This window comes from Coregonus clupeaformis, unplaced genomic scaffold (assembly GCF_020615455.1).
Source record: "Coregonus clupeaformis isolate EN_2021a unplaced genomic scaffold, ASM2061545v1 scaf5486, whole genome shotgun sequence".
In the NCBI taxonomy this organism is placed as follows: Eukaryota; Metazoa; Chordata; class Actinopteri; order Salmoniformes; family Salmonidae; genus Coregonus; species Coregonus clupeaformis.
The window spans coordinates 1-14,973 of NW_025538940.1; the positions used below are offsets into that span (position 1 = coordinate 1).

Here is a 14,973-nt window from a genome sequence, read left to right on the forward strand (position 1 = left end):
AAAACTCTCTTCTCCCCCCCCCTGCCCACACACACACACACACACACACACACACACACACACACACACACACACACACACACACACAAACAAACAGATGAATGAAGTTATTTGGCAGCAGGAGAGATCGCAGTGGCTGTGTTATAAGTCTGGCAAAACTTCATAAATCCTAAACAGTTTATTGAAAGTGTATAAACTCAGTAATGAGAAAGAGGACTGTGTCTGATTCTAGCTGAGATGTCAACAGTATCTGAGACACTCCTGTTATTGTCCACAATGTCCATGATCACATGTTTTTCCCTGTTAAAGACGGTGGGTGTATAACTTAAGACGGGAGGAACCCTTTCCACAAATTAAAAAGTTGATCAAGTCTTTATTAATCACTTAGACAATTAGAGTTACAGTGCATTTATGTTCTCTCATTATACAGAATAAAAAAAAATACTCAACATATTTCAAGGCATTTTTTTTTGCTTTACTAATGTATAAAAAGGTGATATGTTATTGTGCAAAATCTAAATCAGTTTACATTTTAGTTTTAATTCAGGCCCTGATAGAGGAAAATATCCATCAGACATCCTTCCTTTCATTTCTCCTCATCTTTTTTCATCCTTCGTTCCCTACAGAGGATATTAGGCCCAGCTGGGTCTGTACCTTCCGCAGTTCCATCGCTATAGCAACCAGAGCCCTCTCTATCTTCCCCCGGTCCGAGGATGGTGATGATGTCACTTCCTGTTTCTTTGTGCTCGACAAGAACGGCTTCATGCCCAATCCCAGTCCGAGACCCGCCCCTACACTGCCAGGCCTCGTCCCTATTGGTCCACCTGTCCCACTAAGCCCCTCCCCTAAACCCAACCCATTCTCTGTATGCCCTGCCTCGATTGGTCGTGTGGCTTCAAGTCCCACTCCTAAAGAAGGTACTACACCTGCTGTTCCTGTCCTGATTGGCTCTGCCTCTCTATGCCCGGCTCCTATAGATCCAGCCCCTCCTGTCACCTCCCCGCTCAGCTTACTCTCCTCCAATCGATGTGGTCTATGGAGCTGATGTAACACATCCATCATCCTCCTGTAACTTTCTGCTCCCTCCTGTCTGATCTGCTGTAGTGAAGCATTCATCCTCCCCTCTCTCTCTGTTACCTCCTCCTTCAGCTCCACTAGGCCTCGCTGGAGCCTGGGGCTCGCCTGCTCTGCCTGCCCCCGGCAGATTGCCTCGATGGCAGGCAGGCACTGCTGGCAAACTCCCGGGCCTCCAAAGCGTTGCTTTAGGGCTTCCATCAGCATCATCTCCCTCTGGTGGGAGTCCTCCAGGGCCACGAAGAGTTTGTTCCAGCGAGAGAGCTCTGCAGTCTGGCAGGTAGTCACAGGGGAGTCCCCTGGAGGGAGAGAGAACCAGACACCACACTGTCAATCAACAGTCAGCCATACACGCTACCTCTAGAATGTGTGTCTCATGTGAACAAGTGAAACAGAGAGAGAAAGAGGAGGGCAGGTCAAGGAGAGAAACAAGAACAAGGGAAGAAATGAAGGAGTGAAAGAGAGAGACGTACCGTCCTGTTGGTCCTGTGTAATCTCGTTTTCGTAGTTGTCTGCGTAGTTCACTTCATATTCCTCTCCGTTCACACACACCGACACCGACACACAGCAGAGCACACACACCATGTTCACCAACATCCTACCGCTTCCGAGTTTGTGTGTGTGAAAGAAAGTGAGAATACGAGTGTGTGTGTATATGTAAATTAATCTCTCTCTCTCTCTCTCTCTCTCTCTCTCTCTCTCTCTCTCTCTCTCTCTCTCTCTCTCTCTCTCTCTCTCTCTCTCTCTCTCTCTCTCTCTCTCTCTCTCTCTCTCTCTCTCTCTCTCTCTCTCTCTCTCTCTCTCTCTCTCTCTCTCTCTCTCTCTCTCGCTCTCTCTCTCTCAAGTTGACTAGACTGAGCCCTGATTGTCTGGGCTGACTGTTATACACCAGGAGAAGGGGAGGAGAGAGGGAGGAGAGAGGGAGGAGAGGTAAAGGGAAAAGTGGGGGAGGTCGTGTGAGTAATGCTTCTGTGGAGGTGGCATGTTACACCAAACCACTTGTACTGTGGCCTGAGAGAGGGAGGTATGGGGGCGAGTGGGTCAATGGGAGGGAGGGGGGAGGGAGGGGGGAGAGAGGGGAGTGGGGGATCCATCTGCAGGGTGGAGTAGCGCCACTGGTGGCACTTTTACAGCAGGACACAACACCTGCACAGAGAGAGGAAGAGAGAGAGAGAGAGAGAGAGAGAGGAAGAGAGCGAGAGAGAGAGAGAGAGAGAGAGAGAGAGAGAGAGAGAGAGAGAGAGAGAGAGAGAGAGAGAGAAAGGGATGCTGAGAAAGAGACAAAAATATGTTACACCTGCTGATCCCAGAAGGGACTTTAACAGACAGAAAACACAAAGCTAAATATGTCAGTGTCTACCTCCTCCCTTGGCCTGCAGGTCATCACGTTGCTAACAGGGGAACCACATTTACCAGCAGATGACAGATGTGTGTTAACCCCCTGCTGACCACAACAAGTCTGTCTGGGGTGGAATATGTCTGTCCTCTAACAGGGGGAGGGCATCCTAACATCCACTACTAAGCCTTGGAGAAAGAGAGAGAGGGAGAAAGAGAGAGAGGGAGAGAAACAGAGGGAGAGAGATATAGGGAGAGAGAAACAGAGGGAGAGAGATATAGGGAGAGAGAAACAGAGAGAGAGAGATATAGGGAGAGAAACAGAGGGAGAGAGATATAGGGAGAGAGAGAGGGGGACAGAGAGACACACACCCAGTTGGACAGACCAGAGAAAGGGAGAGGCTAAGAATATGACTTAAAACAATAACAACAGTCATGTAAAACAACACAACTTAATGAGTGAGTAAAACCATGCTATTAATAGCCCAGTGACCTCAGGCATTGTTAACATATAAATGAGAGTTGTTCAACATTGTGATTGGGCCACTCCCTCTGGTCTTTAATGCTGAGGGATGGCGAGAGGGAGCAGTTCAGTAGTGTACAGTTCAGTATAGTGTGTGTAAAAAAATTCATGTTTTAGCATTGTTTCTGGTGTATTGTCGCTTAGTCAATCTAGCTCATAACGATAACCCTTAGATCTTTGGATCTGTGCTTTACAAAATATGCATAAAGCTGCTGATCTGTGAGTCCTTGTGTCCCTCTTTGAGCTGAGTGTTGACCCAGTTGATTATGATCTGGTCTCCAATCTTCTCCCCATCTCCTAGATCAGACAACACCTGGAGAGTGTACCTGAAGGGGGGTTGATAGAGGGACAGTAAGAGGTGAGAGAGATGTTGAAGCGAAAAAGGAAAGGTGTGTGTGTTTGTGTGTGTGTGTGTGTTTGTGTGTGTGTGTGTGTGTGTTTGTATTGTACATACCTCCTCATCAGCTGCCAGACCAGAGCCAGTGTGGGCATGGGACTTCCTTCATTCAGATTCACTCCTCCAATTCCCACCAATGAGAATCTAGCTTTATTCCGACCCAGTTCCACCGCATAGGTACAGTTCTCCAACTACACTTACAGACACACCAACACAATACCTGTAAATCCTCTGTATTTTTATCAACATTATATTGATAAAATAAAGTCAGTCTGTGTGTGTGTGTACCTTCTTCATGTTACTGCCCAGTGCAGAGTATGGAGGTCTGTTGACTTTCTTCCACTCTACAGGGACATTGACTTTCTCATACAACTGGAGAATCACCAGCGCATCACACAGGTCACTGCAACACACACACACACACACAAATCAACACATGCACACATCAGCGCACACACACACACATGCATACTCTCTCTCTCTCTCTCTCTCTCTCTCTCTCTCTCTCTCTCTCTCTCTCTCTCTCTCTCTCTCTCTCTCTCTCTCTCTCTCTCTCTCTCTCTCTCTCTCTCTCTCTCTCTCTCTCTCTCTCTCTCTCTCTCTCTCTCTCTCTCTCTCTCTCTCTCTCTCTCTCTCTCTCTCTCTCTCTCTCTCTCTCTCTCTCTCTCTCTCTCTCTCTCTCAAGTTGACTAGACTGAGCCCTGATCGTCTGGGCTGACTGTTATACACCAGGAGAAGGGGAGGAGAGAGGGAGGAGAGAGGGAGGAGAGGTAAAGGGAAAAGTGGGATAAAAGTGGGGGAGGTCGTGTGAGTAATGCTTCTGCAGAGGTGGCATGTTACACCAAACCACTTGTACTGTGGCCTGAGAGAGGAAGGTATGGGGGCGAGTGGGTCAATGGGAGGGAGGGAGGGGAGGGGGGGATCCATCTGCAGTGTGGAGTGGCGCCACTGGTGGCACTTTTATAGCAGGACACAACACCTGCACAGAGAGAGGAAGAGAGAGAGAGAGAGAGAGAGGAAGAGAGAGAGAGAGAGGAAGAGAGAGAGAGAGAGAGAGAGAGAGGAAGCGAGAGAGAGAGAGAGAGAGAGCGAGAGAGAGAGAGAGAGAGAGAGAGAGAGAGAGGAGAGGTAAAGGGAAAAGTGGGATAAAAGTGGGGGAGGTCGTGTGAGTAATGCTTCTGCAGAGGTGGCATGTTACACCAAACCACTTGTACTGTGGCCTGAGAGAGGAAGGTATGGGGGCGAGTGGGTCAATGGGAGGGAGGGAGGGGAGGGGGGATCCATCTGCAGGGTGGAGTAGTGCCACTGGTGGCACTTTTATAGCAGGACACAACACCTGCACAGAGAGAGGAAGAGAGCGAGAGAGAGAGAGAGAGAGAGAGAGAGAGAGAGAGAGAGAGAGAGAGAAAGAGAGAGAGAGAGAGGAAGAGAGAGAGAGAGAGAGAGAGAGAGAGAGAGAGAGAGAGAGAGAGAGAGAGAGAGAGAGAGAGAGAGAGAGAGAGAGAGAGAGAGAGAGAGAGAGAGAGAGAGAGAGAGAGAGAGAGAGAGAGAAAGGGATGCTGAGAAAGAGACAAAAATATGTTACACCTGCTGATCCCAGAAGGGACTTTAACAGACAGAAAACACAAAGCTAAATATGTCAGTGTCTACCTCCTCCCTTGGCCTGCAGGTCATCACGTTGCTAACAGGGGAACCACATTTACCAGCAGATGACAGATGTGTGTTAACTCCCTGCTGACCACAACATGTCTGTCTGGGGTTGAATATGTCTGTCCTCTAACAGGGGGAGGGCATCCTAACATCCACTACTAAGCCTTGGAGAAAGAGAGAGAGGGAGAAAGAGAGAGAGGGAGAGAAACAGAGGGAGAGAGATATAGGGAGAGAGAAACAGAGGGAGAGAGATATAGGGAGAGAGAAACAGAGGGAGAGACATATAGGGAGAGAGAAACAGAGGGAGAGAGATATAGGGAGAGAGAAACAGAGGGAGAGAGATATAGGGAGAGAGAAACAGAGGGAGAGAGATATAGGGAGAGAGAAACAGAGGGAGAGAGATATAGGGAGAGAGAAACAGAGGGAGAGAGATATAGGGAGAGAGAATTAGAGGGAGAGAGATATAGGGAGAGAGAAACAGAGGGAGAGAGATATAGGGAGAGAGAAACAGAGGGAGAGAGATATAGGGAGAGAGAGAGAGGGGGACAGAGAGACACACACCCAGTTGGACAGACCAGAGAAAGGGAGAGGCTAAGAATATGACTTAAAACAATAACAACAGTCATGTAAAACAACACAACTTAATGAGTGAGTAAAACCATGCTATTAATAGCCCAGTGACCTCAGGCATTGTTAACATATAAATGAGAGTTGTTCAACATTGTGATTGGGCCACTCCCTCTGGTCTTTATTGCTGAGGGATGGCGAGAGGGAGCAGTTCAGTAGTGTACAGTTCAGTATAGTGTGTGTAAAAAAATTCATGTTTTAGCATTGTTTCTGGTGTATTGTCGCTTAGTCAATCTAGCTCATAACGATAACCCTTAGATCTTTGGATCTGTGCTTTACAAAATATGCATAAAGCTGCTGATCTTTGAGTCCTTGTGTCCCTCTTTGAGCTGAGTGTTGACCCAGTTGATTATGATCTGGTCTCCAATCTTCTCCCCATCTCCTAGATCAGACAACACCTGGAGAGTGTACCTGAGGGGGGGTTGATAGAGGGACAGTAAGAGGTGAGAGAGATGTTGAAGTGAAAAAGGAAAGGTGTGTGTGTTTGTGTGTGTGTGTGTTTGTGTGTGTGTGTGTGTGTGTGTTTGTGTGTTTGTATTGTACATACCTCCTCATCAGCTGCCAGACCAGAGCCAGTGTGTGCATGGGACTTCCTTCATTCAGATTCACTCCTCCAATTCCCACCAATGAGAATCGAGCTTTATTCCGACCCAGTTCCACCGCATAGGTACAGTTCTCCAACTACACTTACAGACACACCAACACAATACCTGTAAATCCTCTGTATTTTTATCAACATTATATTGATAAAAGAAAGTCAGTCTGTGTGTGTGTGTACCTTCTTCATGTTACTGCCCAGTGCAGAGTATGGAGGTCTGTTGACTTTCTTCCACTCTACAGGGACATTGACTTTCTCATACAACTGGAGAATCACCAGCGCATCACACAGGTCACTGCAACACACACACACACACACACACACCAATCAACACATGCACACATCAGCGCACACATACACACACATTCTCTCTCTCTCTCTCTCTCTCTCTCTCTCTCTCTCTCTCTCTCTCTCTCTCTCTCTCTCTCTCTCTCTCTCTCTCTCTCTCTCTCTCTCTCTCTCTCTCTCTCTCTCTCTCTCTCTCTCTCTCTCTCTCTCTCTCTCTCTCTCTCTCTCTCTCTCTCTCTCTCTCTCTCTCTCTCTCTCTCTCTCTCTCTCTCTCTCTCTCTCTCTCTCTCTCTCTCTCTCTCTCTCTCTAAAGTTGACTAGACTGAGCCCTGATTGTCTGGGCTGACTGTTATACACCAGGAGAAGGGGAGGAGAGGTAAAGGGAAAAGTGGGATAAAAGTGGGGGAGGTCGTGTGAGTAATGCTTCTGTGGAGGTGGCATGTTACACCAAACCACTTGTACTGTGGCCTGAGAGAGGGAGGTATGGGGGCGAGTGGGTCAATGGGAGGGAGGGGGGAGGGAGGGGGAGGGAGGGGAGGGGGATCCATCTGCAGGGTGGAGTAGCGCCACTGGTGGCACTTTTATAGCAGGACACAACACCTGCACAGAGAGAGGAATAGAGAGAGAGAGAGAGAGAGAGAGAGAGAGAGAGAGAGAGAGAGAGAGAGAGAGAGAGAGAGAGAGAGAGAGAGAGAGAGAGAGAGAGAGAGAGAGAGAGAGAGAGAGAGAGAGAGAGAGAGAGAGAGAGAGAGAGAGAGAGAGAGAGAGAGAGAGAGAGAGAGAGAGAGAGAGACAAAAATATGTTACACCTGCTGATCCCAGAAGGGACTTTAACAGACAGAAAACACAAAGCTAAATATGTCAGTGTCTACCTCCTCCCTTGGCCTGCAGGTCATCACGTTGCTAACAGGGGAACCACATTTACCAGCAGATGACAGATGTGTGTTAACCCCCTGCTGACCACAACAAGTCTGTCTGGGGTGGAATATGTCTGTCCTCTAACGGGGGGAGGGCATCCTAACATCCACTACTAAGCCTTGGAGAAAGAGAGAGAGTGAGAAAGAGAGAGAGGGAGAGAAACAGAGGGAGAGAGAAACAGAGGGAGAGAGATATAGGGAGAGAGAAACAGAGGGAGAGAGATATAGGGAGAGAGAAACAGAGGGAGAGAGATATAGGGAGAGAGAAACAGAGGGAGAGAGATATAGGGAGAGAGAAACAGAGGGAGAGAGATATAGGGAGAGAGAAACAGAGGGAGAGAGATATAGGGAGAGAGAGAGAGAGGGGGACAGAGAGACACACACCCAGTTGGACAGACCAGAGAAAGGGAGAGGCTAAGAATATGACTTAAAACAATAACAACAGTCATGTAAAACAACACAACTTAATGAGTGAGTAAAACCATGCTATTAATAGCCCAGTGACCTCAGGCATTGTTAACATATAGATGAGAGTTGTTCAACATTGTGATTGGGCCACTCCCTCTGGTCTTTAATGCTGAGGGATGGCGAGAGGGAGCAGTTCAGTAGTGTACAGTTCAGTATAGTGTGTAAAAAAATTCATGTTTTAGCATTGTTTCTGGTGTATTGTCGCTTAGTCAATCTAGCTCATAATGATAACCCTTAGATCTTTGGATCTGTGCTTTACAAAATATGCATAATTCCTCTTCCTTTTTCAAGATGTGTTTATTGATCGTAAGAGCCTTTGTGGCTCCAAGATGCCCTGACATACAAACTGTTCTTCACATGAGACCATTACAGTATGTATGATGTTCTCACACAGTGAAAAGCAGGAAGCCACTGAAGATGTTGGGATTACTTGTGTTATCATGGAGCCTGTAGTTTGCAGGGAGACGCATGTACACCACATCTCCCTCCTCCAGCTCTAGGCTGACTCCATTAGATAAAGGTACCCAGTATCCATGGCTATTGTAATGAAAATTAGACATGACCGCCTGCCCATTCTTTAACATGGATATACCCATGTAATCTGAACTACGTCCATGTTGACCAGCAGTGAATCTGAAGTAGTAGACTCCTCTGACTGGTGCTGTGAAGGCACCTGCAGCAGAGGACAAGAAGAGAGGAATCAACTCTTTACTTTTCTCCACTTCAATTCTGGCACACGGAAGAACAGACAGAGACAGGTATCTCCAAGCTGTCACTCTGTGAAAGTTACCTGTAATTGGGCTGTAGGCCTTGCCGATGTTGGTGATGACTCTGGTGTAGACCAGGTTGGTGTCAGTATTGAAAGGACCTATGTTTCCATTACCTTTCAAACCAGCAGCAGAGAAAGCCACTTTTGGTCTGTCTGTGAACACACGAGAGAAAACACACAGTCACACTTAGAGAGCATTCACTTTGTTCTGTCCTCATGATGATAGTTCAGTGGAATGCGCCGTTACTGAAGCAACAACAGGGTGATACGTTAGATGTGAGTCATAACTCTTCTCTCAATGGCAGGGTCTGGATCCTGCATTACCTGTATTCTGTCTCTTCAGTTCCTGAACTTCATTCTTAATGTTGGTCAGCTCACTCTCACTGACTGTCAGTCTGGTCTCCAGGGCTAAAGAATATCAAAGACACACCAATATTCCACCAGCAAAATATGAAATATGTTTTGTGGTTTAGTAATGATATTGATTCAACTAATATATACTGAACAAAAATATAAATGCAACATGTAAAGTGTTAGTCCCATGTTTCATGAGCTAAAATAAAAGATCCCAGAAATGTTCCATAAGCACAAAAACCTAATTTCTCTCAAATTTTGTGCACAAATTTGTTTACATCCCTGTTAGTGAGCATTTCTCCTTTGCCTAGATAATCCATTCACCTGACAGGTGTGGCATATATAGAAGCTGATTAAACAGCATGATCATTACACAGGTGCACCTTGTGCTGGGGACAGTAAAAGGCCATAGATGTCACACAACACAATGCCACAGATGTATCAAGTTTTCATGCTGACTGCAGGAATGTCCACCAGAGCTGTTGCCAGAGAATGTAATGTTCATTTCTCTACCAAAGTCGTTTTAGAGAATTTGGCAGCACATCCAACCGGGGACAAACTCATTCTGATTGGCTGGGCCTGGCTCCCCAGTGGGACTGGGAGGGCATAGGCCCACCCACTTGGGAGCCAGGCCCACCCATGGCTGCGCCCCTGCCCAGTCAAGTGAAATCCATAGATTAGGGCCTAATTCATTTATTTCAATTGACTGATTTCCTTATATGAACAGTAACTCAGTAGAATTGTTGAAATTGTTGCATGTTGCGTTTATATTTTTGTTCAGTATATATAGACCAATGTTACCTGCAGTCTCTTTCTCCAGTTCCACCACTTTGGTCTTGGTGACAATCAGCTCGATTCTTAGGTCCATCACTGTGTTTTTCTGTTTCTCTACCTCACCCTCACAGGCTGTCACTCTGGCCTCCATGGTTCTCAGCTTCTCTCTCTGCTCCATCACGATGTCTCTCAGCTTCTGCATCTCATACCAGATGTCAGGTTGCGTGGTCATACATTCGTTGGTCATCGCTTTAGCTTCGGTTCCTCGACTCTCTATTTGAACCTCTCTCATCCTGCTCTCTCTCCCTGCACTGTGACCCTGTTGAGTGACATCATTCTCTCTGACCCCTTCACTCTCCTCCTGAGTCCATGCCCCAGACAGACAGAACAGCAACACCAGCAGAGCTACAGCACCCCTCATTCTGAAACAATACCTGTTCAGATATTATGCACTTTATGAGGCTCAGACCCCTTCCTTATATTCACACATCTCAGTTAAGCAGTACGTGTACAAGAGACACGTCATTAAAAAGTCAAGGTTAAAACAACAACATTTAATCACATTTTGGGGCTGGTCAGTTCTATCAATGTTGTATGAGACTGTGAGAAATCTGCAACTGTAGTTTAGTGAAGCATCCCCTGACGTCAGCTGTTCTCAACTATGTGCTGCTTTAGGGTGAGACACTGTTAAAAGCAGGGTGCTTTTTCAGACAGAAATGGGAATGTTTTGGTGATGTAATATTGTTGCTCTTCCTAAGTGTGTGTGTTTGTGTGTGTGACTACATATTTGACTGTGTGTCTATGTGTCCCTACCTAAGCAGTACGTGTACAAAAGACAGGTCACTCAATGGAGATATGGAAACTATAGCCAGGGACATTCAGATAAGACTCGCCTCGCCACAGGTCAGCTCAGTCCGTGTTGTATAAGACCATGAGAAGTCTGCAACTGTTGTTTAGTAAATTCTCTCCTATACCGAACTGAACCAGAATGCTCTCCTACATACAGCTCACTTATGCAATAACGCCCGAGCGGGTGTGGTATATGGCCAATATACCATGGCTAAGGGCTGTTCTTCTGCACGACGCAACGTGGAGTGCCTGGATACAGCCCTTTGCCATGGTATATTGGCCGTATGCCACAAACCCCCGAGGTGCCTTATTGCTATTATAAACTTGGTACCAACGTAATTAGAGCAGTAAAAATAAATGTTTTGTCATACCCATGGTATACGGTCTGATATACCACAGCTGTCAGCCAATTAGCATTCAGGGCTCGAACCACTAGTTTATAATAACAGTATTTACAACTGACTAACCGTACAACATACTATTAAGAATTTGGAGAGTGTGTGTAGTAGGTTTAACGAAATAGCAGAATATAAATGAAGATATTTTAATGTTTTAGTTTATTTTTTTATGTTTTGTCCTTTACTGCAAACACTTGACCCATAATGATGACACTTCGGTCTTTGGATCAGTTCTTTACAAAAGATGCATGATTCTTCTTGTTTTTAAGATGTTTCTATTGATAGAAGTAAGAGGAGCCATTTTGGCTCCAAGAGGCTCTGACACACAGACTCTTCACATTAGACCATTACAGCATCCATGATGTTCTCATACAGTGAAGAGCAGGAAGCCACTGAAGGTGTTGCGATTTTCTGAGGTATCATCGAGCCTGTTCCCTAAAGGGAGACACATGTACACCACATCCCCTTCCTTCAGCTCTAGGCTGACTCCATTATATAGTGTCTCATAACCTCCAGCATTATTCCCATGACTATAAATGATGCTCTGCCCATTCTTTAACATGGATATACCCATGTACTCTAAATACCCAGTATGAGAAGCAGTGAATCTGAAGTAGTAGACTCCTCTGACTGGTGCTGTGAAGGCACCTGCAGCAGAGGACAAGAAGAGAGGAATCAACTCTTTACTTTTCTCCACTTCAATTCTGGCACACGGAAGAACAGACAGAGACAGGTATCTCCAAGCTGTCACTCTGTGAAAGTTACCTGTAATTGGGCTGTTGGCCTTGCCGATGCTGGTGATGACTCTGGTGTAGACCAGGTTGGTGTCAGTATTGAAAGGGCCTACAGAAGGCTACCTTTGGTCGGTCTGTGAAAACAGGAGAGGAAACACTTTCACAGTTTGAGAGCATTCACTTTGTTCTGTCCTCTAGATGATAAACACTACATGACCAAAAGTATGTGGACACCTGCTCATCAAACATCTCATTCCAAAATCATGGGCATTAATATGGAGTTGGTCCCCCCTTTGCTGCTATAACAGCCTCCACTCTTCTGGGAAGGCTTTCCACTAGATGTTGGAACATTGCTGCGGGGACTTGCTTCCATTCAGGCACATGAGCATTAGAGAGGTCAGGCACTGATGTTGGGCGATTACGCCTGGCTCACAGTCGGCGTTCCAATTCATCCCAATGGTGTTCGATGGGGTTGAGGTCCGGGCCTCTGTGCAGGCCAGTCAACTTATTCCACACCGATCTCGACAAACCATTTCTGTATGGAACTCGCTTTGTGCATGCTGAAACAGGAAAGGGCCTTCCCCAAACTGTTGCCACAAAGTTGGAAGCACAGAATCGTCTAGAATGTCATTGCATGCTGTGGCGTTAAGATTTCCCTTCACTGGAACTAAGGGGCCTAGCCAAAACCATGAAAAACAGCCACAGACCATTATTCCTCCTCCACCAAACATTACAGTTGGCACTATGCATTCAGGCAGGTAGAGTTCTCCTGGCATCTTCCAAACTCAGATTCGTTCGTCGGACTGCCAGATGGTTATCTTGGGTAGGTAACAACACATCTGCCACACTGATCCTCAACACGGGGGCCCCTCAGGGGTGCGTGCTCAGTCCCCTCCTGTACTCTCTGTTCACCCATGACTGCATGGCCAGGCACGACTCCAACACCATCATTAAGTTTGCCGACGACACAACAGTGGTAGGCCTGATCACCGACAACGATGAGACAGCCTATAGGGAGGAGGTCAGAGATCTGGCCGTGTGGTGCCAGGACAACAACCTCTCCCTCAACGTGACCAAGACAAAGGAGATGATTGTGGACTACAGGAAAAAAAAGAGGACTGAGCACGCCCCCCATTCTCATCGACGGGGCTGTAGTGGAACAGGTTGAGAGCTTCAAGTTCCTTGGTGTCCACATCACCAACGAACTATCATGGTCCAAACACACCAAGACAGTCGTGAAGAGGGCACGACAAAGCCTATTCCCCCTCAGGAGACTAAAAAGATTTGGCATGGGTCCTCAGATCCTCAAAAAATTCTACAGCTGCACCATCGAGAGCATCCTGACTGGTTGCATCACCGCCTGGTATGGCAACTGCTTGGCCTCTGACCGCAAGGCACTACAGAGGGTAGTGCGTACGGCCCAGTACATCACTGGGGCAAAGCTCCCTGCCATCCAGGACCTCTATACCAGGCGGTGTCAGAGGAAGGCCCTCAAAATTGTCAAAGACTCCAGCCACCCTAGTCATAGACTGTTCTCTCTGCTACCGCACGGCAAGCGGTACCGGAGTGCCAAGTCTAGGTCCAAAAGACTTCTCAACAGCTTCTACCCCCAAGCCATAAGACTCCTGAACAGCTAATCATGGCTACCCGGACTATTTGCACTGCCCCTCCACCCCATCCTTTTTACGCTGCTGCTACTCTGTTAAGTATTTATGCATAGTCACTTTAACTCTACCCACATGTACATATTACCTCAACTACCTCAACTAGCCGGTGCCCCCGCACATTGACTCTGCAACGGTACCCCCCTGTATATATAGCCTCCCTACTGTCACTTTATTTTACTGTATATATAGCCTCCCTACTGTCACTTTATTTTACTCCTGCTCTTTTTTTCTCAACACTTTTTTTGTTGTTGTTTTATTCTTACTTTTTTTGTTTAAAATAAATGCACTGTTGGTTAAGGGCTGTAAGTAAGCATTTCACTGTAATGTCTGCACCTGTTGTATTCGGCGCATGTGACCAATACAATTTGATTTGATTTGATTTGATTTGGTGAAGCGTGATTCATCACTCCAGAGAACGCGTTTCCACTGCTCCAGAGTCAAATGGTGGCGTGCTTTACGGCGAGCTTTACACCAGCCGATGCTTGGCATTGCACATGGTGATCTTAGGCTTGTGTGCGGCTGCTCGGCCAGGGAAACCTATTTCATGAAACTCCCGACGAACAGTTATTGTGCTGACGTTGCTTCCAGAGGCAGTTTGGAACTCGGTAGTGAGTGTTGCAACTGAGGACAGACGATTTGTACGTGCTACACGCTTCAGCACTCGGTTGTCCCGTTCTGTGAGCTTGTGGGGCCTACCACTTCTCGGCTGAGCCGTTGTTGCTCCTAGATACAGTGGGGCAAAAAAGTATTTAGTCAGCCACCAATTGTGCAAGTTCTCCCACTTAAAAAGATGAGAGAGGCCTGTAATTTTCATCATAGGTACACGTCAACTATGACAGACAAATTGAGAAAAAAAAATCCAGAAAATCACATTGTAGGATTTTTAATGAATTTATTTGCAAATTATGGTGGAAAATAAGTATTTGGTCAATAACAAAAGTTTCTCAATACTTTGTTATATACCCTTTGTTGGCAATGACACAGGTCAAACGTTTTCTGTAAGTCTTCACAAGGTTTTCACACACTGTTGCTGGTATTTTGGCCCATTCCTCCATGCAGATCACCTCTAGAGCAGTGATGTTTTGGGGCTGTCGCTGGGCAACACGGACTTTCAACTCTCTCCAAAGATTTTCTATGGGGTTGAGATCTGGAGACTGGCTAGGCCACTCCAGGACCTTGAAATGCTTCTTACGAAGCCACTCCTTCGTTGCCCGGGCAGTGTGTTTGGGATCATTGTCATGCTGAAAGACCCAGCCACGTTTCATCTTCAATGCCCTTGCTGATGGAAGGAGGTTTTCACTCAAAATCTCACGATACATGGCCCCATTCATTCTTTCCTTTACACGGATCAGTCGTCCTGGTCCCTTTGCAGAAAAAACAGCCCCAAAGCATGATGCTTCCACCCCCATGCTTCACAGTAGGTATGGTGTTCTTTGGATGCAACTCAGCATTCTTTGTCCTCCAAACACGGCGAGTTGAGTTTTTACCAAAAAGTTCTATTTTGGTTTCATCTGACCATATGACATTCTCCCAATCCTCTTCTGGATCATC

The 14,973-nt window shown here is 46.6% G+C and overlaps 2 protein-coding genes across 2 annotated transcripts; both read right to left on the reverse strand.

The window, feature by feature from the left end:
* Window positions 1-442: 442 nt before the first annotated feature.
* On the reverse strand, window positions 443-1,718 carry LOC123490914. Its single transcript, XM_045220744.1, has 2 exons — window positions 1,548-1,718; window positions 443-1,373 (listed from the first exon to the last, which is right to left on the reverse strand). The coding sequence occupies exons 1-2, from the start codon at window positions 1,669-1,671 to the stop codon at window positions 607-609; spliced, it is 891 nt and encodes a 296-aa protein (XP_045076679.1). The 5' UTR covers window positions 1,672-1,718; the 3' UTR covers window positions 443-606.
* Window positions 1,719-8,263: 6,545 nt separating this feature from the next.
* LOC121566654 lies at window positions 8,264-10,195 on the reverse strand. Its single transcript, XM_041876612.2, has 4 exons — window positions 9,802-10,195; window positions 8,971-9,054; window positions 8,668-8,799; window positions 8,264-8,550 (listed from the first exon to the last, which is right to left on the reverse strand). Exons 1-4 carry the CDS (start codon window positions 10,193-10,195, stop codon window positions 8,264-8,266), a joined length of 897 nt encoding a protein of 298 aa, XP_041732546.2.
* Window positions 10,196-14,973: the final 4,778 nt, after the last annotated feature.